This window comes from Gorilla gorilla, chromosome 18, assembly GCF_029281585.2.
Source record: "Gorilla gorilla gorilla isolate KB3781 chromosome 18, NHGRI_mGorGor1-v2.1_pri, whole genome shotgun sequence".
NCBI lineage: Eukaryota > Metazoa > Chordata > Mammalia > Primates > Hominidae > Gorilla > Gorilla gorilla.
The window spans coordinates 65739267-65762622 of record NC_073242.2 but is presented as its reverse complement, the minus strand read 5'-3'; the positions used below and the strand labels follow the sequence as shown (position 1 = coordinate 65762622).

The window sequence follows — 23356 nt, the reverse complement described above, 5'->3', positions numbered from 1 at the left end:
ACAGTTCTAAACTCATCCTAGAGAGATTTAAAATAAATAAAGTGACTGAACTTTCTCTCATAAATGGGTTCTAGATTCAGAAGACTTTCTACTCATAGAGCTGCCAGTGTAATGAATAGCATGTAGCAATGATGCCCCTGATCTTACAATCATTTATACAACAGTTTGGACAGGAGTGACACATTGTGCAGGAGAGCGGGCTCTCTCTGAGGATGAGGTTGATCTGTTAAAATCACTCTCTGTAGTTCCTCTACTTTTTTTCTGAAGCTCTGCTCGTTTAGCAACAAGTTCTTTATATCTGTCGTGAATAGGTTCCTGTGGTTTCATCCGTGGATTCCACCTTATGTTATATCCCACCCAGAGCTCTAGGCAGTGAATGCTGGCTGTTGGATAAAGGACATGATTGGAATATCTCCCACAGAGAGGATTAGTGAAGTCTTCCAGTTGGCTATTTATGTAAGACCACAGCGACAGAGTCCTTTTAGGAAGATTCTCTTTTCCTCTTTGTTGTTCACTGTTACAGAGGAGTGTTCTGAATAAGCAGCATGGAGGTGATCCAAAATGGTAATGAGAAAATACTCATTGAATTTAAATGTGGTAGGAAACTGTCTTGTCATCTGCCAGACACAGTCAATAAATTGAAGAAAAACAGGTGATCTGTCTGCATCTGCATGATTCTTATCTCCATGGCCAACTCTTACTTGAAATCCATGTCCAAAGCTTAACCATTCTTTCTCCACAAGGACTTTAAATCCTCGGATGGTTAGATAGTATCCACCCAACACGAGCATGGTAAGGGAAGTGAGCTGAGCTGTGCGATCGCAGCCATCACTGCAATGCACTACCACAGGCATCTTCCCTGACTCTACCTTGTCAGCAATCCTAAGAGCCCCTGCAAGCATAAGCTTAATATGTTCTAGCCAATGAGTAGATTCTGTGTTAGACAACCAGTGAGTTTCCTCAATGTTGGTGTACACAATCGCCTTATGTTTTTGTAATGATTCTCTCATAACATGAATATTGTGGATATCCAGAAAAACTAGTTCAGCATTTTGATAGGCATCCTCACTTTCATAACCTCCACCCTCTGCCTTATTGGCAACAGCATTAACACTTGGCTGGGCATCAAATATAAAGACTTTGTGAGATTGGGCATTGGAATCCATGATAGCTTGAAGGTATTTTTCATCTTTGTTTCACTTTCCACTCACTTCAACCATGGGCTGGCTACACCGAGTGATTGTGACATGACTTTCAGGATGAATCCATAATAAAACTGGGATATGTCCTTTTGATCTGAAGAATGCCGCTCTCTTTAATTCTTCATCAGGAATATTTGCTGGCACAACCAGGAGGGCGGGGTATGTATCACAAAGTTCATATCGTTCATTTATCTCTGTTATTCTCCAGCTTTCATTTGGAATTCCTTGCCTTCTATACTCTAAAATATATATATATAGCTTCCACCCATTTTCAGGGACTACTTCTTTGTATTCAAAAACAAAAAGAGGCAGGTTAGTAGAGACAGGAAATTCATAATTCATTAGATTCTCAAACATGGATATTCTTGTTTGCCCCTGAGGTTTATGAGCATATCGTACATTCCCAATATTCTTACACACAGTTTCTAGTCCATAAAAATTTTCACCTCGACTAGAAGCACTACAAATTTTTTCTACTCTACTTATCACACCAAGAGAAGCATCTAAAAAAATTGGGGGATCCTGTTCCATGGTTTTAAAATATAACCTATGATTTGTGCCAGTCAGAATTCCTCGTACAACACCAGTGAATGGACATATATAAGGTACATCTTTGGCCGTGTCTTTAATATTTTCTCCTTGAAGCAAGGGTGGTTCCTCCATTTCTGCTAACTTGTTAGGCTCCCTTAGGACCCTAAAATCAGGAGAAAAGTTGTTGGCAGAAGTTGAAATGAAATCTGATGATACAACAGAAGCTGATTTTGTATGCACTGAATTCTCTGAATGAGAAGTGGAGGCTATTACAATTTTTGACATGTTTTATCTTCCCTTCTGATGATCTTCAAATGTCAATGGCTCTTAACATAACACTTTCTGGTCATCTGTATCCAGGTTATCTGCTTCCCTTGGGCATAATCCAAGCTTTACTGGTTCAGGTGATAGCCTCCTGGAATTATTTCTTCATAATGCAGTTGACCCTGGACAAAGAGTCCACACTGGGCGGCCAAGCCGCCACCTGCTGGGAGCCAAGACTCTGGCAGCTTGGGATCTTCTCCATGGTGCAGCAGGGGCAGCACAGGTAAAGGCTGAAGTGGTCTTCGAGGCTGCAGGGAAGGAGAAGTGGAGGGCGGAGTGCTCCGGGCAGGGGCCGCAGTCCTTCTATTTTTTTTATTTTTTTATATTTGAAACAAAGTTTTGCTCTTGTTGCCTAAGCTGGAGTGCAATGGTAACAGCTCGGCTCACTGCAATCTCTGCCTCCTGGGTTCAAATGATTTTCCTGCCTCAGCCTCCCATGTAGCTGTGATTACAGGCATCCACCACCACGCTCAGCTACTTTTTGTATTTTTGGTAGAAACGGGGTTTCACCATGATGGCCAGACTGGTCTCGAACTCCTGACCTCAGATGATCCACCCACGTCTGCCTCCCAAAGTTCTGGGATTACAGGCATGAGCCATCACGCCAGGCCCTCAGGTGGCATTTGATGTAGTCTCATTTCTCTTTTTTTTTCTTGTTTCTTCTGCTTTATTGTCATATTAAAAAAAATCACAAAGACAAATGTCATGATTGTTTACCCTATATTTTAAGAGTTGTATAGCTATCTTACATACATTTAAGTGTTTGATTTGTTGAAAATATTTTTGTATATGGTGCAAGTGAAAAGTCCAATTTCATTTTCATCCGTTTTGATACTCAGTTTTATAATACTATCTATTAAAGAGTCTTTTCTTTCCCCGTTGCTCAGTCATGGCAACTTGATTGAAGTATTTGATGATATTCATGAGGGTTTATGTCTGGGTTCTCTATTCTGTTCCATGAGCTATTTGTCTTTCTGTTTGTATCTCTATAGCTTTGTAATCTGTTTTGCAGTCAGGAATGGGGATACCTCTAACTTTGTTCTTCTCTAAAGTGATTTTGGCTACTCATTGTCCTTTGAGATTCCATATGAAATTTAGGACTTAAAATAACATTTCTGTAAAAATGTAACATTTGGATTTTGAAAGAAAATTCTTTGAATTTGTGCTTCACTGTGAGTAGTATTGACATCTTAATAATATTAAATTTTCTGACCCTTGAACATGAGGTCAAGAGTGTGATGTTTTAAGTTTCATTTATTTCTTGATTTGCCTGTTTGCTTCTGCTTATTAATTGTACAAGAGGTCTTATTATGTTGCCCAGGCTGGTCTCCAACTTTTGGCCTCAAACTATTCTCCCTCCTCATCCTCCCAGTGTGTTTGGATTGCATGGATGAGCCACTGCACCTGGGCTCTTTATTGTTTCTCTGACATTTTTATGAGTTGATGGTAATTTTTGAAAAGATTTATAAATATGTATCTCTTTAGAAAGTTTTTCATTTTTAATATAGTGAAAAGCACATAAGATTTATAAACTTAAATACTTTAAGTACATAGGGGTTAAATAATATTACATATATTCCCATGGTTATGCAACATATATCTAGAATGTTTTTATATTGCAAAACTAAAACTCAATACCCATGAAATGACAACTACCCCTTTATCTCCTCCCCTAAGGCGCTGACTAATACTATTCTACTTTCTGTTTCTAGGAGTTTAACTACTTTAGATGTCTTATTTAACAGGAATCACACAGTGCCTGTCCTTCTGTGACTGGCTTATTTTACTTACATAATGTCCTCAAGATTTATCCTTAGTGTAAAAATTATCAGATCTTCTGCTTTTAAAAAACTGAGTAGTATTTCATTATTTGTATATTCCAAATTGTCTTTATCCACTCACTTATTAAGGGAGGTTTGGGTTGCTTCCACCTATCCACTTTTGTGACTAATTCTGCAATGCATATGGATATACAAATAACTCTTCACTTAGCCATATATTTGAGAGCTTATTTCTGTGCTCTATTCTGTTCCATTGGTCTGTCTGTCTGCCTTTATGCCAGTTCTAATCAGTTTGGCTACCATAGTTTTACCCTGTATTATCATAGTATTACCATAGCAATACATTATGAAGTCCAGGAGTGGGATGACTCCAGTATTATTTCTATTTTTGAAGGTTGTTTGGCTCTTTATAGTCCCTTTAGATTCCATGTAAGTTTTAGAAATTTTCTTTTGCATTTCCGCAAAATAAAATGACAGTTAAAATTTGATTTTGATCACTTTGGGTAATGTGGATGTCTTCACAATATTATCTTCCAAACCTTGAATAGGAGCATGCTCAAGAGTGTGTTGTTGGCCGATTGCAGTGGTTCATGCCTGTGATCCCAGCACTTTGGGAGGCTGAGGCGGGCAGAACACCTGAGGTGAGGCGTTCAAGACCAGCCTCGCAAACATGGAGAAATCCTTTTTCTACTAAAAATACAAAAATTAGCCGATTGTGGCCGGGTGCGGTGGCTCATGCCTGTAATCCCAGCACTTTGGGAGACGGAGGTGGGAGGATCATGAGGTCAGGAGTTCAAGACCATCCTGGCTAACACAGTGAAACCCTGTCTCTACTAAAAATACAAAAAATTAGCCGGGGGTGGTGGCAAGCGCTTGTAATCCCAGCTACTTGGGAGGCTGAGGCAGGAGAATCTCATGTACCTGGGAGGCAGAGGTTACAGTGAGCCAAGATCACACCACTGCACTCCAGCCTGGGCAACAGAGTGAGACTCTGTCTCAAAAATATAAAATTAGCCAGTCGTGGTGGCGGGCACCTCTAGTCCCAGCTACTTGGGAGGCTGAGGAAAGAGAATCACTTAAAACCAGGAGGCAGATGTTACAGTGAGCTGAGATTGCACCACTGCACTCCAGCCTGGGTGACACAGCAAGACTCTGTCTCAAAGAAAAAAAAAAAAACCCACAAGAGTGTGTTGTTTAATTTCTGAATATCTGTAGATTTTCCAGTGTTTCTTCCACTATTAATTTCTAAATTTATTCCCTTTTAATAAAAATTATAGTTTGTAATATTTTAACCTTTTTTTTTTGAGACAGAGTTTTGCTGTGTTGCTCAGGCTGGAGCACAGCAGCTCAATCATGGCTAACCACAGTCTCGATCTCCCAGGCTCAAGCAGTCTTCCCACCCGAGCCTCCTGAGTAGCTTGAAGCACAAGTATGTGCCATCATGCCCAGCTAAATTTTTTTTTTTTTATTTTGTAGAGACAGGGTCTCCTTATGTTGCCCAGGCAGGCCTTGAACTCCTAAACTCATTTAATCCTCCCACCTCAGCCTCCTAAAATGCTGGAATTATAGGCATGAGCCACCATTCCAGCTCATATTTTAATATTTTAAAATTTAGTAAAATTGTTTTATGTCCTAGTAGGTCATCTACCCAGGAGAAGTTTCCACGACCTGATGAAAAGATTGTGTATTCCGATGTTGTCGTGTGGAGTGTCTTTTTTTTTTCTTTTTCTTTTTCACTTCTATTCACTGTGAGTAGTGTTTTCTATATGTCTTTTAGGTTTGCACAGTTTGCAGTGTTATTCAAATCCTCTCTTCTCATGTTCATATTCTGTCTGGTTTTATTATTCATTACTGAAGTAGGCTAATTGTGTCTCTTAGTATTTTTGCATATCTATTTCTTTTTACATTTGTGTCAAGGCTAGCTTTATATGCTTGGGAACCCTGAGGTGAAGTGTGTATATATTATTAATACAGTTTCCCCAGTAAATCGACACTTTTATCACTATATAATATCCTTCTTTGTCTCTTATTTCAGTTTTGACTTAATGTGTATTTTGCACAATTCTGACCACTCTTGCTGTCATTTGATTGCAATTTTCCTAGAAGGTATTTTTCATACTCCCACATTTCACTTCTATTACTTGTATTGCACATTGCTACAATGCAGGATTGCCTATTTTAAAAGTTTAGGCTGCCTCAAAAGTCAAGAGGCCAGAAAGATTGTAAAATCTAAAATTTTAAAATAATTCTCATTGGCCAAGCCCTTGCTGACTCGTGCTTGTAATCCCAGGACTTTGGGAGGCTGAGGCGGATGGAACACTTGAGCCCCGGAGTTTGAAACCAGCCTGGCCAACATGGGGAATCTCCATCTCTACTAAAAATACAAAAATTAGCCAGGCAAGATGGTGCATGCCTGTAATCCCAGCTACTTGGAAGCCTGAGGCAGAAGAATCGCTTGAACCTGGGAGGCAGAGGTTGCAATGAGCCCAGGTTGCACCACTGTAATCCAGCCTGGGTGACAGAGTGAGACTCTCTCTCAAAAAATAAACATAAAATGACCGGGTGCGGTGGCTCATGCCTGTAATCTCAGCACTTTGGGAGGCCGAGGTGGGCGGATCACGAGGTCAGGAGTTCCAGACCAGCCTGGTCAACATGGTAAAACCCCGTTTCTACTAAAAATACAAAAAATTAGCTGGCTGTGGTGGAGCGCACCTGTAGTCCCAGCTACTCAGGAGGCTGAGGCAGAAGAATCACTTGAACCCAGGAGGCGGAGGTTGCAGTGAGCCGAGATTACGCCACTGCACTCCAGCCTGGGTGACAGAGCTAGATTTAGTCTCTAAAATAAAATAAAATAAAATAAAATAAATAATTGTCATTACATTGTTTTCACTTTGAATAATACACACACACACACACACACACACACACACACAGACACACTCCCCCCTCCCCGACACACACAAAGTGAGGGAGACAAAGAGAGAAAGAGAAAGAGCATCTTACTCTGTCACCCAAGCTGCAGTACAGTGGCCTAGCTGGGACCATAGACAAGTGTGATCACGCCTGGCTAATATTTTCTCTCTCTTTTGGTAGAAAAGGTGGGGGGCAGGGCGTTCACACTATCTTGTCCAGCCTGGTTTCAAGAGCTCCTCTCACCTTAGCCTGTCAAAGTGCTGGGATTACAGGTGAGATCCACCATGCCTGGCCGCATGTATATAATTTCTAAATAAAAAAAAAATGAAATCTCACCAAGCACACTGTTGGAGCACAGTACAATAAAAAATACAAATGAATACCAAGATCTCTCAAAACTACAGAAATACATGAAAATTAAACAACTTACTCCTGAATAAATCCTTTGTAAACATCAAAGTAAGGCAGAAATATAAAAATTACTTGAAATTGATACAAATAGGAACACAACTTACCAAAATTTCTAAGATGCAGCCAAAGCAGTGTTAAGAGGAAACTTTATAGCCCTAAATGTCTTTATCAAGAAGTTAGAAATGTCTCAAATTAACTATGTAACTTTGCACCTAAAGGAACTTGAAAAAAGAACAAACCAACCCCAAAGCTAGCATGAGAGAAGACATAACAGCAATTAGAGAAGAATTTAATGAAGTTGAGATGCAAAAATGTATACAACAGTCCAAGAAAACAAAAAATTGGTTCTTCAAAAAAAAATTGAAAAGCTCCTAGCCAAATTAACAAATATAAAAAAGAAAGAGAAGATCCAAATAAGCACAATAAAAATGACAGGTCATATTAGAATGGATCAGATAGAGATACAAAAGATCCTCAGGGAGTACTATGAACAGCTCTGCACGCAAATTAGAAAATCTGGAGAAAATGAATAAATTCCAGGAAGCACACAGTCTCCCAAGATGGAATCAGAAAGAGATCAAAACTCTAAGTAGACTAATATCAACTTCTGACATTGAGTCAGTACTAAAGAGCCTACCAACAACAACAACAACAACAAAAAGGCCTGAAATAGGTAGATTGGCTGCTGAGTTTTACCAGACACACTAAGAAGAAATGATATCAATCCTACTAAAATTATTTCAAAATATTGAGGCGGTGGGGCTCCTTCCTAACTCATTCTTTGAAACCAGCAGTAGCATGATACGAAAATCTGGCAGAGACACTGTGAAAAAACAAAACTTCAGACCAAGATCCCTCATGAACAGAAAATGTAAAAATCCTCAACAAAATACTAGCAAACCAAATTCAGCACCACATCAGAAAGGTAATACACCATGGTCAAGTAGGCTTTATTCCTGGGATGCAAGCTGGTTCAACATATGCAAACCAATAAATGTGATTCACCAGCTAAATAGAATCAAAAGTAAAAACCATATGATTTTCTAAACAGATACACAAAGGTCTTCTTAGTAAAATCCAACACTACTTCATGGTAAAAATCCTCAATAGACTAGGCATCCAAGGAACATACCTTAAAATAATAAGAGTCATCTATGGGAAACCCACAGTCAACATCATACTCAATAGGTTAAAAACTTAAAACTATTTCTATGAGAACTGAAACAAGACAAGGATGCTCACTCACAGCACTCCTATTCAGCTTAGTACTGGAAGTCCTATGCAGAGCAATCAGGCAAGAGAAAGAAAAAGTAACGAAACAGGAAAAGAAGTCAAACTATCTCTCTTCGCTGAAAATATGATCCTATGCCTAGAAAATCCTAGAGATTCTGCCAGAAGGCTCCTAGAATTAATAACTTTAGTATAGTCTCAGGATACAAAATCAGTGTAAACAGTACTGATTATGGTGAAATAAGTAGCATTTCCATACACCAACAATGTCCAGGCCAAGAGTGAAATCAAGAACACAATTCCACTTAAAATAGCCACAAAAAAGAGAAATACCTAGGAATACAGATAACCAAGGAAATGAAAGATCTCTTCAAGGAGAACTACAAAACACTGCTGAAAGTCACACACCTAGAACCATATGATATTTGACAAGGCTGGCAAGAACAAGCAATGGGGAAAGGACTCCCTAGTCAATACATTCTGGGATAACTGGCTTGCCATAGGCAGAAGATTGAACCTAGACCTTTACCTTGCAACATGCCCCAAAATTAAATTTAAATGGATTAAAAATTTAAGTGTAAGACCTCAAACTATAAAAATTCTGGAAGATAGCCTAGGAAATACTTTTTTGACATCAGCCTTGGCAAGTCGTTTTTGGCTAAGTCCCCAAAAGCAATTGCAACCAAAACAAAAATAGACAAGTAGGACTTAATTTGACTAAATAGCTTCTGCACAGCAAAATAAACTATCAACAGGGGAAAGAGGCATCCTCCAGAATGGGAGGAGATATTCACAAACTATGAGTCTAACAAAAGCCTAATATCCAGACTCTATAGGGAACTCAAATCAACAAGCCAAAAAAAAAACCATTAAAAAATAAAAAATGGGCAAATGAGATGAACAGATATGCCTGAACAGAAGATATACAAGTGGCCAACAAACATGAAAAATTGCTCAGCATCAGCAATTATCAGATAAATGCAAATCAGAACCACAATGAGGTACCATCTCATGTTAGTCAGAATGGCTATTACTAAAAAGTCAATAAATAACATGTTGGCAAGGCTGTGCAGAAAAGGAAACACTTTACGTCATTGGCAGGATTGTAAATTAGTTCAGCAATCATGGAGAGCAGTCTCGAGATTTCTCAAAGAACTTAAAACAGAACTACCAATTTACCCAGCAATCCTACAACTGGGTATATACCCAAAAGAAAATAAATCATTCTACCAAAAAGACATATGCACTTGAATGCATCACTGTGCTATTCACAATAGCAAAGATGTGGGATCAATCCAGATGCCCATCAATGGTATATTGGATAAAGAAAACCTGGTATGTATACACTATGGAATGCTACACAGCTGTGAAATATAATGAAATCATGTCCTTGGTATCAACATAGGTGGAACCATAGGCCGTAATTTCAAGCAAATTAATGCAGAAACAGAAAGCCAAATACTGCATGTTCTTACTTATAAGAGCCAAACATTGAGCATATATGGACATAAATATGGGAACAGTAAACACGGTGGACTACTAAAGTGTGCACAGGGGAGGGCAAGTTAATATACTACATATTGGTTGCTGTGCTCACTACCTATGTGCTCCAAACCTGAGCATTATACAATATTCCTACATAACAAATCTGTGACTGTAACCCCTGAATCTAAAATAAAAGTTGAAATTTTAAAAAAAGTCTTTTCACCTATGAACACAAGACACTGTTCCATTTATTTGTACCTTTAATTTCTTACAGCAGCATTTTGTAAGTTTTTATTGTACAAATAGTTTGTCATCCTGGTTAAATTGATTCCAGAGCATTTTATTCTTTTTAATACTGTTGTTCATGGTATTGTTTTCTTAATTTCCTTTTCAGATTAATCATTATTGGTGTGCATCAATGCAACTGAGTTTTGTAAGTTAATTTTGTATCCTGCAACATTACTTAATTTGTTTATTCTAAACTGTTTTGAGGTGTTTTTCTGTGTACAATCTTCAGAATTGTGTGCATATATGATTACTGTGAACAGAGATATTTCTATTTTATTCTTTTTAACATGCATTTTTGTCTTTATTTTATTTTTGTTATTGCTTAAGCTAAAATTTTATATACTCTGTTGAGTGGAAGTGGTAAAAAAGAGGAACTATTTTTAGTTCCTGATATTAAGGGAAAACATTTTTTGTATTTCACTGTTGATTATGTTGTGTGTTTGTACCATGAATGAGTAATATCTTGTAGAATGCTTTTTCTGTGTAAATTGAGATATTGTGGTGTTTAACAGTATTAATGCGGTATATTATGATTATTTGTTTATTTATTATTTATTTATTCTTAGAGACACGATATTATGATGTTGTTTAGACTGTTCTTCAACTCCTGGACTAAAGTGAACCTATCACCTTAGCATCCTGGGTAACTGGGATTACAGGCACAAGCCACTGTGCCTGGCTACATTTATTGATATTTATATGTTAAAACATCTTTGCACTTCAGTAATAACTCTCAATTAGTCTTGGTAGATAACCCTCTTATTATTCTGCTAAATATATTTTGCTAATATTTATTTTATAGTTTTTATATTATTTATAAAGAACATTTTTCTTCAACTTTCTTTTCTTGTAGTGCTTTTGTTCATTTTTTATGTCACTGTAATTTTGGCCTACCTCATAGAATAAATTTGGAAGTGTTTCTGCATCTTCAGGTTTTTGTAAGAGTTTGAGGATAATTGGTAATTAATTCTTAAAATGTTTGATAGATTCAGCAGCATAACAGTTTTGTACTTTTTTTTTCTGGAGGGGTGATTTTTGCATCAATCTGCAACTATAGGTCTGTTCAGATTTTCTATTTGTTCATGACTCAGTGTCAGTACATTGTGTATTTCTACATATACATGTGTCCACTTTATCAACATTATTCAATTTCCTTGTGGTCTCTTAGAGACTTATTTAACAAGATCTGAGGCATACAGTTCTTTCAGTTGTATTCTGCTACCACGTATTTATTCTGCTGTTGATGTAGTGGTTATGTGAGAGCTTAGGCAAAGCACTCTATTGACTTATGCATTAGCCTCATTAAAACAAAACAAAACAAAACGGTGTATCCCTAGGCTGTGAATTTCATGAGGACTTCTCACTCTTTACCTCTCTTAACTGGATCAAGAAGGTTAGAGGGGGATGGAATTGGGCATTTCTCTTACTCCAGGAAGTCTGGCTCTGATAAAATCTCAGTTGGTTAGGCTTTTGATACATAGTTTATATTGAAGATAGGAATGTTAAAAAGAAAATTTTCTGGGAATAGTTAAAAATGGCTACATTTCCCTTCCTCCTACTGGAATCAAGAAGCATTTTTTCTATCATCTTCCCTGTAAAAGCCATGTCATGTTTCTGAAAGTAAAGTTCATAAATTTGTATACCCTGAAAATGTTAATTCTCAAACTTTTAGCCATTCATCAATAATGGTTTGTTTTCTTACACCTGTATTTGTTCCCATAGGGGTTTCTTGTGGTTTACTAATCAAGTAAGTTATAATTCTGTGGATGTGTGTGTCCTTCTGTCCAATTTGGGATGGTGATTTGCCCTGTGAACTTATTTTTCTGATAGATGTTAGGAGAATTGCTGGCCTATGTTTCCCTTTTTACTTTCGCTGATGTGAATGTCACCTTCTACGTCCTTACTTGCCAGGCTGACCAAAAGGAACTATCTTCATTTTTTGATGGTTGTCTCTATTTTTAATCCTAAACCGTGTGTGTGTGTGTGTGTGTGTGTGTGTGTGTGTGTATAAAATAATACAGTAAGAGGAAACCTGGGTGGTCCCTTTTCTGGTACCAGCAGCAGATTGAAACCATTCAAACCCCTGTCCATGGGAATAAATTCTCACCCTAGCATGCCACCTACCCTCAATAAAATTCCAGGCCTGGCTCCTTTTCTTGCACATTCAAGCCATGTCAGATCACCTTGAAAGGCCTTCCTACTTACCTCACAAATGTAATTTATGTGAGTAGTAATTTCTTACCCTCTTAAAGCCACATCTTTGCAAGTGACTAACAATTGGTGCCAAGAGCAGACTGTTCAGACATTGCCCACCAACCTGAGGATCTGTCTTCTCTTGCAAAGTTGCTCTGCTGCTTAATGTCTGGCATGTACTTTGACCTGCTGCTTCCGGAGGAGTTAGTGCTTTGAGCTGTGCCGCTGTTTATTGTTCTGCCAAATTTGTGAACTAAAAACATACTTCCACATTACAGGGGGAAATGACACAAATCGTGGGGTTTGATTCAAACATAACAAATCTTTAAATTTTTATCATGCAATATAGTCACAAACGAATGAACAAAACATCGTAAGTTTTAGTGATAATAATGAAAACATTCTTAGAATCAAGATTTATTATATATATTTATAATATGTATATAATTTATATATAATATATAATATATTTAGATATTATATATTTACAATATATAATATATTTAGATATTATATATTTATAATATGTAATATATTTAGATATTATATATTTATAATATGTAATATATTTAGATATTATATATTTATAATATGTAATATATTTAGATATTATATATTTATAATATGTAATATATTTAGATATTATATATTTATAATATGTAATATATTTAGATATTATATATTTATAATATGTAATATATTTAGATATTATATATTTATAATATGTAATATATATTTAGATATTATATATTTATAACATATAATATATATATTTAGATATTATATATTTATAATATATAATATATATATTTATAATATTTTATATATATATATATTTTTTGCCCCTGACGCCGAGGCTTTTTGCGGCTTTTTGCCCCGCCGCCGCCGGTTTTTGCCGCCGCAGTTTTTTGCCCCCGCCACCGCGGCTTCTTGCCCCCGCCGCCGCGGCTTTTTGCCCCCGCCGCCGCGGCTTTTTGCCCCTGCGGCATTTTGCCCCCGCCGCCGCCGGTTTTTGCCGCCGTGGCTTTTTGCCCCCGCCACCGAGGCTTTTTGTCCCCGCCGCCCCAGGTTTTTTCCCCCGCCGCTGCAGCTTTTTGCCACCACCGCCGCGGCTCTGAGGGCGGGAGCGGCACACTGGGCTGCCGGCTCTACCGACGTCCTTGTTCGGGCGGCGCCGAGGGGCGCTCCTGGTCCAGCTCTCCCGGCTCGGGGGTTCCTTGCCTAGGCGCCCGCGCCCCGGGCTCCCCGCCTTGGCCGCTGCGGCCTGCATAGAGCGGTGCTGCGCGTAGCGGCCAGGGGAGAGAAGAACGAGGGCGGTGGCGGGGGTGATGCGGAGGCCTCTGTGGGAGGCGCAGGGGCCGCAGCCAGCCAGAGGCTGCAGCAGTGTGGGCAGCTCCAGAAGCTTATCGGCATCTCCATCGACAGCCTGCGACGGTTGTGCAACAAGTGCGCTGTGTCCAAGGACCTCACCCAGCAGGAGATACGGACCCTGGAGGTAAGGGGGTCGTGGACCTGGGCTGGGCTTGAGGAGCGGCCCAGACACCTCCCTCCGTGCCCGAGTTCACTCCTGGCCGAGTTGCATCCTTGAGCCCCAGTCGCCCCGTTGGAGGCTTCCCCTCCCTCCTGCACCCACTGGTGCGGCAGCCTGAGGACCCGGGACCATCCGTCACCTTGGGCAGGATCTGTGGGGCGGGTGCGTCGTGGGAACTGGCATGGAGGCTTGAGGGGCCCATGGGCGAGGTGGGCTGCGAGCGGACATCCCCTTACCCCCCGAATTTCCATCTGGTCCAGCCCTCTCATCTTGTGGGTGAGGAAACCGAAGGCCTGAGGGAGAACTCACTTGCCTGGAGCCCCTGTTAAGGAGAATTAACAAAGTGTGTTTATTAAAGGAGCACTGAGTTGGGAGTGAGACCTGGAGGCCCACACCCTTGGTTAAGACATAATACCACCTTGAGTCTGGCCTGTTGACTGAGGGTGAGCCACTCCATCCTCGTCTGATTGTGGGGTCTTGACCTCAAGGGGTTGCCTGAAGGAAGAAGCACATGGGTTTGCTTTCCTAGCTCTGTCCAGTACCTTAGGGATGCTGAGGACTGGAGAGATTCTTGGAGAGCCATCTGGTGTATATCATGGGTGGGCCTTTTTTGAAGGTCAGTCTGTCCAGTGGGCTGGCTCAGCCCCAATGAACTGTCTTCAATCTTTGGAGTTGTCTGGGTACTTTTAAGGGCTTCTCATCCTTGCACCAAAAGATCCCCTGGAAATTAGGTGGGAAAACCTTAAGTTTTGTGGGGCCTTGTGTTTGTCTTAAAAGTTCATGCACATGGCCAGATGTGGTGGCTCACACCTGTTATCCTGTCCTGGATCCCTTGAGTCAAGGAGTTTGAGACTAACCTGGACAATATAGTGAGACCCCGTCTCTACAAAAAATAAAATATTAGCCAGGGGTGGTTGTGCACATCTGTAGTCCCAGCTACTACTGTGGCTGAGGTGGGAGGAGCACTTGAGCTTGCACTGAGCTGTGATCTCACCAGTGTACTCCAGCCTGGGCCACAGAGCAAGACCCTGACTTAAAAAAAAAAAAAAGCCAACAAGAAAAATACTTGAAGATTTTTGCATTCTGTCCCACTATCCATTGGTTTTCATGTGAAGATAATGTCAAATTCTTTACAATTGCTTCCAGAAGGAGTAGCCTTTTGATCTAGTGCACAGGTGTCTTTTGGCTTCTCAGGGTCACATTGGAAGAAGAATGCTCCTGGGCCACATATAAAATACACTAATGCTAACGATAGCTGATGAGCTTAAAAAAAAAAAAAAAAGGTTTGTGCATAATTTTCATGATACCCACCACCACAGATAGGCGGAAAAGTCCTTGTAGTCAAAGGGTTGGACGCGGCTGACCTAGTGTCTTGTCATCCGTTTTGGCTTTCTCCCTGATTCCAGAATGCAGGTAGAGATGTAGAGACGTGCTCTCAGGACAGCTGTTGAGATAAAAAAAAAATTTGTCATTTATTCCCAAGCACAGCTGTTTGTCATTTGCATTGAAAAAGTCTCCATTCAAACTGCTGTCACATATAAAATCTATTTATATAAGTCTGTATTTTTCTGTTGTCTTGGCCTTTTGGGCAGTAGTGTGTTTTAACCGAGCAAACTGTCCTTCCAAATAATGAAGCCGAAGTCAGCCTACCTGCTTGCCATTTTTCTTCCCCTTCCATTTTTCTAACTTCAGGATAATTGTAAGAATGAATTAAACTTTATGTTTAAGGCTGGGCACAGTGTCTCAGGCCTGTAATCCCTGCACTTTGGGAGGCGGAGAGGGATGTATCACTTGAGCTCAGGAGTTGAAGACCAGCCTGGGCAGCATACTGAGACTCCATCTTGTATAATTAAATTAAAATGTTTAAAAAGAAGAGAAAAAGACCTGTGTTTAAATTTTTAAAAAAGGGGAAATTGTAATGCAAAATGTGGACTATGCCAGCTATGATTGGGAAAAATAATTTTTCCTACAGCATTATCTGTAGACTTGTATTAGCAGCGTACTGGTCATAAGCGTTTTGCTTTCCTCAAACATGATGAGGTAAGCTACTTTAAAGTGTGGTAGGGCTGTCTTCCGCGTGGCTCCTGGTGGTGTTGAGTCCCAATTTAGCCAATTAATTTGGGTTTAGTTTTGATGTGGATAACGGAGACCAGCTTCATTCATGGTACACACACAGTTTTGCCAATAAGGGGAAAAAAAAGCAACCTGAATGTTCCTACTCATTAGATGCTATCTGGAGAGCTCCTACCCCACCACCACCAAGGCCCGGACCCTTAAAAAGGCTCAATGCAGCCTTTCTGTATCTCATACTGTATTCTGCAAGATGCTCCTGTAAAAGAAAGTTGTGCTGCATCAGCTGTCTCCCTCCTGAAGATCCCTGCGGATGAGGATTTGTGTTTTAAAGGTTCTGAGAAGTCCTGCAATGACAGTCCTCAAACTTATTTGTCCAGGGGATCTTTTCTTCCACTGAATGTAGTTGGGGAGACACGGCCTTAAGCCTTGAGCAGAGAAAGAGACAAGAAGCTTTTGGCTCACTTACAACCAAGTGTTGTGTTTATGTGTTAGGTTTTCATGAAACTGAGGTGCTGTTTGAGGTTCTAAATCAAATTGGGTGGTTGAGGAGAGCCTGGTATCCCTGTAGACTTAGCCAGCCATGAGAGGTTGCCTTTTGTTGAAGGAGGTATTTTACAAAGGGAAGTAGGATGTCTCCTGGGCATCACATTAGCACTTAAATATATGTATCACTGAAATGAAATGATGAAATGATAAAGTGAAATGATGACATGAAATGATGAAATGAAATAATGAAAGGATGAAATGATGAGATGAAATGATGAAAGGAAATGAAATGAAATGATGAAATGAGGAAATGAAATGATGAAGTGAAATGATGAAATAATGAAACATTGAAAAGATGAAATGATGAAATGAAATGATGAAATGATATGAAATGATGAAATGAAATGATGAAATAAAGTGAAATGATGAAATGATGAAATGAAATTAAAAGAAATGATAAAATGAAATGAAGAAATTATATGAAATGATGAAATGAAATGATGAAGTGAAGTGAAATAATGAAATGATGAAATGATGAAATAATGAAATGAAATGATAAATTGATGAATTGATAAAATGAAATGATGAAATGACGAGATGAAAAGATGAAATGATGAGATGAAATGAAATGACTAGATGAAATGAAATCATGAGATGAAATGGTGTAATGATGAGATGAAGTGAAATGATGAGATGAAATGAAATCATGAGATGAAATGATGAAATGATGAAATGAATGAAATGAAATGAGATGAAATGAGATGAAATGATGAGATGAAATGATGAGATGAAATGATGAAAGGAAATGATGAAATGATGAAACAAAATGAAATGAAATGAAATGATGAAATGATGAGATGAAAAGATAAAATGAAATAAAATGATTAAGTGAAATGAGATGAAAAGATGAAATATGAAATGATGAGATGAAATGAAATCATGAGATAAAATGATGAAATGATGAGATGAAGTGAAATGATGAAATGAAATGATGAAATGATATGAAATGATGAAATGAAGTGAAATGATGAAATTAAATGATGAAATGAAATGATGAAATAAATGAACTGAAATGATGAATTGATGAAATGAAATGATGAAATGAAATGACGAGATGAAAAGATGAAATGAAATGAAATGAAATGACAAGATGAAAAGATGAAATGATGAGATGAAATGAAGAGATGAAATGAAATCATGAGATGAAATGAAATGAAGTGAAATGGTGAGATGAAATGAAATCATGAGATGAAATGATGAAATGAAATGAAAGAATGAAATGAAATGATGAAATGATGAGATGAAATGATGAAATGAAATAATGAGATGAATTGATGAAATGAAATGATGAAATGATGAAATTAAAGGATGAAATGAAATGACATGATGAAATGAAATGATGAAATGATGATGAAACGAAATGAAATGATGAAATAGATGAACCAAAAATACTTATTGATTTTTTTCTTGGCATCCTTCTAAGAGTATTTTAGTGAGTTTAATTTCTAAAAATAAATTGCTATTCAATGGCTATACAGATGGCCTTTGCACCACAAGGGTTTGAACTGTGCAGGTCCACTTAGCAAAACCAAGAATTCTACATCCTTCTCCACACCCTGCCCATGAAAAGGATGTGGATGAAGACCTGTTTGATCATCTACTTCCATTTAATAACTAGTAAATATATTTTCCTTATGATTTTCTTTTTCTTTTCTCTGGCATGTTTGTTAAGAATACAGTATATAAGACATATAACATATTAAATATGTGTTAATTGGCTGCTTCTGTTATTTTCAAGGCTTAGTATAGGCTATTAGTAGTTATTTTGGGGGGAGTCAAAGTTATAGTGGATTTTCTACTGTGCAGGGGGGCCAGCACCCCAACCTCCGTGTTGCTTAAGGGTCAGCTGTACATGTTATTTCCTTTCCTGTAAGAGAAAAATGATGAGAAGGTCTTTTCTCCAATAAGTGTACTCAAAATGTAGCAGACTTGAAATGTGTTGGTGCCACCATTTTGCATCTCACTTTGAAAACTTATTAAAAATCGTACTAAAGCCTACCTTACTTTTCCAACCTTAGAAAAAATGTTACAAAGAAAAGGGGTGAAACCATACTAGTTTACACTGAAATTTGAAATTATCTTTTAAAAATATATTTTTACTTTAATTACTTCCAAAATAGAGATCAGTTGCATATAAATGGCAGGTCACCTTCATCCACCCTATGACTGCACTTAGATTCATGAGGAATTGTGCCATCTAGAAAGGGCAGAGAAGAGGAATAGAGTGCTCTGTGTCTTGAAATATAAACATGCACATAGCCACATGCTTTGATTCTGTTGTCACTGTGTACCTACTACTAGGAAGGGGGCATGTTTGTGTATTTTTATGCCAATTATTATCCAAGTTGTTAATGATTTAGGCTTTCAGAACCATATAAATTTTTTTTCCTTTCAGATATATGCTATCTTGCATTGTTCTTCTGATCATATGAGGGATAAATTTGCCTAAATATTCTTCAGACCATAATATTATGTCCACATAAATGCCAGTAGCAAGAGTAGAATCAACCACAACTGCCTTTGTAATTATTTAAAGCATGTGTGCCTATAAGTAATTGGCATTTTATATAATCAAGAATCTTTGATGTAATAATCTCTCAAGCATTTGAAACATGGCTCACATATATTAATTTTATATGCAAATATATATATAATAGCATTGTATATGAAACAAAATTTTGGACTTTACAACAGTTTCTTAGAATCTTGACTTAAATGTCTACAGTAATATTTCACTTAAAAAAATTTAGCACACTGTCACCATGATAAAAAAATTACTATAAAATTATTTTAAATTTTTTTCCACCCTAACATTTAGAATATTCTCACAATTGTGGTTAAAACCTATTGTGATTGCTCTTAGAATTTAGATAAAAAATGTTCCAGAAAGTTTGAAGAGAAGCACTTTAGTCAATTTTTAGTTGTTCAAGCATGAAAAAACGGCATTTCATTGACCTTTTAAAAACCATTCAGATTCTCTCTTTGAATTCAAGTGTTTCAAGGATATTTTATTTTAAAATACCAAAATAGGAATAGAATATGAAGGGCTGGTTATGAGAAATATAATACACTTTTATGAGAGGATGAGATTACAATAACAGATGGCAGCATCTGCTCATTGGAAGGCAAAGGGGAAACTGGCACTTCACATGGCTGGATCATGAGGGGTGGGGGCAGATGCTACACACTTTAAAACATGATCTCATGATAACTTGCTATTGCCATGAAAACACCAAGGGGGTGGTGTTAAACCATGAGAAACTGTCCCCACGACCCAATCGCCTCCCACGAGGCCCTATCTCCAACATTGGGGATTACAATTGAACATGAGATCTGGGTAGAGACAGAGATCCAAACCATATGACTCCGTGAGCATTAAATATATGCAGAAAAAAGAATCTGACAGATTCAACATCTATTAGTGATGAAAACTCTCAACAAATTAGGTATATAAAGAATGTGCAACTACACAATAAAAGCCACATATGACAGAGTCACAGCTAGCATCATAATCAACAGAGAAAGAAGATCCAGAACAAGACAAGGATGCCCTCTCACCACTTCTATTCAGTATAGTACTGGAGGTCTTAGAACAGTTAGGCAACAGAAACAAAAGGCATCCAAATTGGAAAGAAAAATGTTGAGTTGTTCATTTGCAGATAACATGATTTTTTTTTTCTTGAGACAGTCTCTGCCACCCAGACTGGAATGCAGTGGCATGATCACAGCTAACTGCAGCCCACACCTCCCTGCCTCAAGTGATCCTCCTGCCTCAGCCTCCTGAGTAGTTGGAACTACAGGCATATGCCGTGACACATGGCTTTTATTTATTTATTTATTTTTTGAGACGTGATGTATGTTGCCCAGGCTGGTCTCAGACTCCCAAGCTCAAGCTCCATGAGACTGATCTGGGCAATGATATTTTGGATTTTACCCTAAAAGCACACACAACAAGAGCAAAAATAGACAAGTGATAGATATTACAGCAAACTAAGAAGCTTCTGCACGGCAAAGGATACAATGAACAGAGTGGAGAAAACCTACAGAATGGGAGAAAATATCTGCAAACCACACATCTGATAAGAAGCTACTATCCAAAAAATACAAAGAATTCAAACAACTCAATAGCAAGAAACAAAGAAATTTGAGGCCAGGCGCGGTGGCTCAGACCTGTAATCTCAGCACTTTGGGAGGCTGAGGCAGGTGGATCATGAGGTCAACAGATCGAGACCATACTGGCCAACATAGTGAAATCCCTTCTCTACTAAAAACACAAAAATTAGCTGGGCATGGGGGCGCACATCTGTAGCCCCAGCTACTTTGGAGGCTGAAGCAGAAGAATCGCTTGAACCCAGGAGGCAGAGGTCACAGTGAGCCAAGATAGCACCACTGCACTCCAGCCTGGCAACAGAGACTCCGTCTCACCAAAAAAAAAAAAAAAAAAAAAAAAAAGGAAAATGGGCAAAGGACTTGAATAGTCATTTCTCAAAAGAAGACATACAAATGACCAACTGGAGTCTGAAAAAATGCTCAAATCACTAATCAGGGAAATGCAAATCAAAACCACAAGATATTTCCTCACACATTTAAGAATGGCTGTTACCAAAAACAAGCGATAACTGTTGGTGATGCTGTGGAGTAAAGGGCAGCTTGTACGTTTTTGGGATTCTGATTAGTATAGCCATTATGGAATCAGTATGGAGGTTCCTCAGAAAATTAAAAATAGAACTACCACATGATCCAGCAATTTAATTCTGGGTATATATCCAAAAGAAGTGAAATTGGCACTCCCAAGTTCATTTCACTATTATTCACGATAGCCAAGATATGGAGTCAACCTAAGTGCCCATCAACAGATGAATGGATTAAAAATGTGGTAAATATACAGAAAGGAGTACTATTCAGCCATAGAATGAGGGAAATCCTGTCATTCGTGACAACAGGGATGAACCTGCAGGCCGTTATGCTAAGTGAAATAAGCCAGACGCACAAATACCACATATTCTCACTTATATGTGGAAGCTAAAATGATAGAACTTAAACAGAGAGTAGAATCATGGTGACCAGAGGCTGGGGTGGTTGAGATCTGGGAAGGCTGCATATATGTTAATCAAAGGATATAAAATTTCAGTCAGAAGGAATAAATTCAGTAGATCTAACCTACTACATGGTGAATTACACTTAATAACTTATTGTACTGTTGAGAAATGCTAAGAGAGTAGGTGTTAAGTGTTTTAACCACAAAAATGATCAAAATATGTGACAATACATATGTTAATTAGCTGGATTTAGTCATTCCACAATGTATATATACTTCAAAACATCATGTTCTACATGGTAAATACATACAATTTTAATCTTCTTTTGCATTAGAAAGAAAGGAGTATTTCCTCATTTTTCTTCCCAGCCTACTGAAAGATGGGATGGGTAACAATCTGAGTTGTAAAAAAAAAGCTCCATTATATAGATAGGGCACCAAATGTTTGCTTTGCCTTTCCTCTCAGCCCTGGCCCATAGGAAGCCAGTTAGTAACAGTGTCTATCTGCAGTTCCTGATGTAGGGAAATTAAAATATTTCAGTCTTTCAAGTTTCATCAGAATTCATTGTCTAAATTTTAGCTTAGGTTGAAATTCTTCCACAAAGATTAAAGACCCTAAAGAAATCAAGCCCCATGATTTTATTTTACACAATGTAGCATTTTGATGAAATTTCCTATATAATAAATGTCATAGTATATGGATAGGTGATTGGATGGTTTCAATTATCACTATTAACTGTTGTTCATCAAGTCCTACTAATATTTCCCTTATGTTTAATGCATTTAAAGAAAAATAACTTTGTTCTGAGCAGAAAACAGCTTTGCTTCACTACTTAAAATTAAGCTGCATCATTGTTACCTATATAGATTTTGTACACTGTGTTCAGGCATAGTATCATATAAAATTATATTTGAGCCATTATATAAAATACGACATTATTGTTCATCTAATAGCAAATCTCAATTAGTCCAAGAAAATAACAGAAACATATTGTTGGATTATATATATCTTCTAGAAAATGCTTATACCACAATATTCTGAATAAGCTAAAATAATAGATACATAACTCTATACAATGTCCAGATAATCTTGTTTTGACTTCCTAATTTATTTGCTTTCATATTCCTTGAATTTATTGCTCTTTAAATATACCCTGGAATAACTACAGTACATTTCATTTTCATTTTTAAAGAGGAACTTATACTTTTTGTGTTATAAAATCCAGTAACATCCAATTTCCAAGCTATGGCATTTATATGAGTAATTTTTGATATTTAATCAGATTTGACATTTGAGAGTTTCTTAATTTTATGAGCATGGAAGTGACAAATCATTTATATTAATTCTGATATTAAGTTCTTACAGATATTCCTTCAATGTTATTATATCTAAAAAGTGCTTATTTAAAAATCTGAGACTATGTGCAAAAATAGCTAAAATCTCTTATACAGTTATTAATATTTTATTAGACAATGGTATGTTTGAAATAATACTGTAATACATTATTTCACTGTATGCATTAAAATTTAAGTGTATTTATTTGTCTTTTTTCTGCTATAGAACTTAACTGCAAGAAAAAATATTTGCTTTCTTTTTTAAGTTCTGGAAATGCTTTAATTGGACATTTAATGTTAAATATCCATTTCAGTGAACAGCTTCCATAGTACTGGACATAATACACATTTTTAAAAACTTACTTTTTAAAAATTTAACTTTTAAGTTCAGGGGTATATGATGTGCAGCTTTGTTATATAGGTAAATTGTGTCATGGGGGTTTGTTGTACAGATTATTTCATCACCCAGGTATTA

The 23356-nt window shown here is 37.7% G+C and overlaps 1 protein-coding gene across 1 annotated transcript; it reads right to left on the bottom strand.

The window, feature by feature from the left end:
- Positions 1-153: 153 nt before the first annotated feature.
- On the bottom strand, positions 154-2054 carry LOC129527821 (myotubularin-related protein 2-like). Its single transcript, XM_055366798.2, is given in 2 exon segments — positions 154-545; positions 548-2054. Coding segments are annotated over 2 exon segments (1863 nt in total). The 5' UTR covers positions 2019-2054.
- Positions 2055-23356: the final 21302 nt, after the last annotated feature.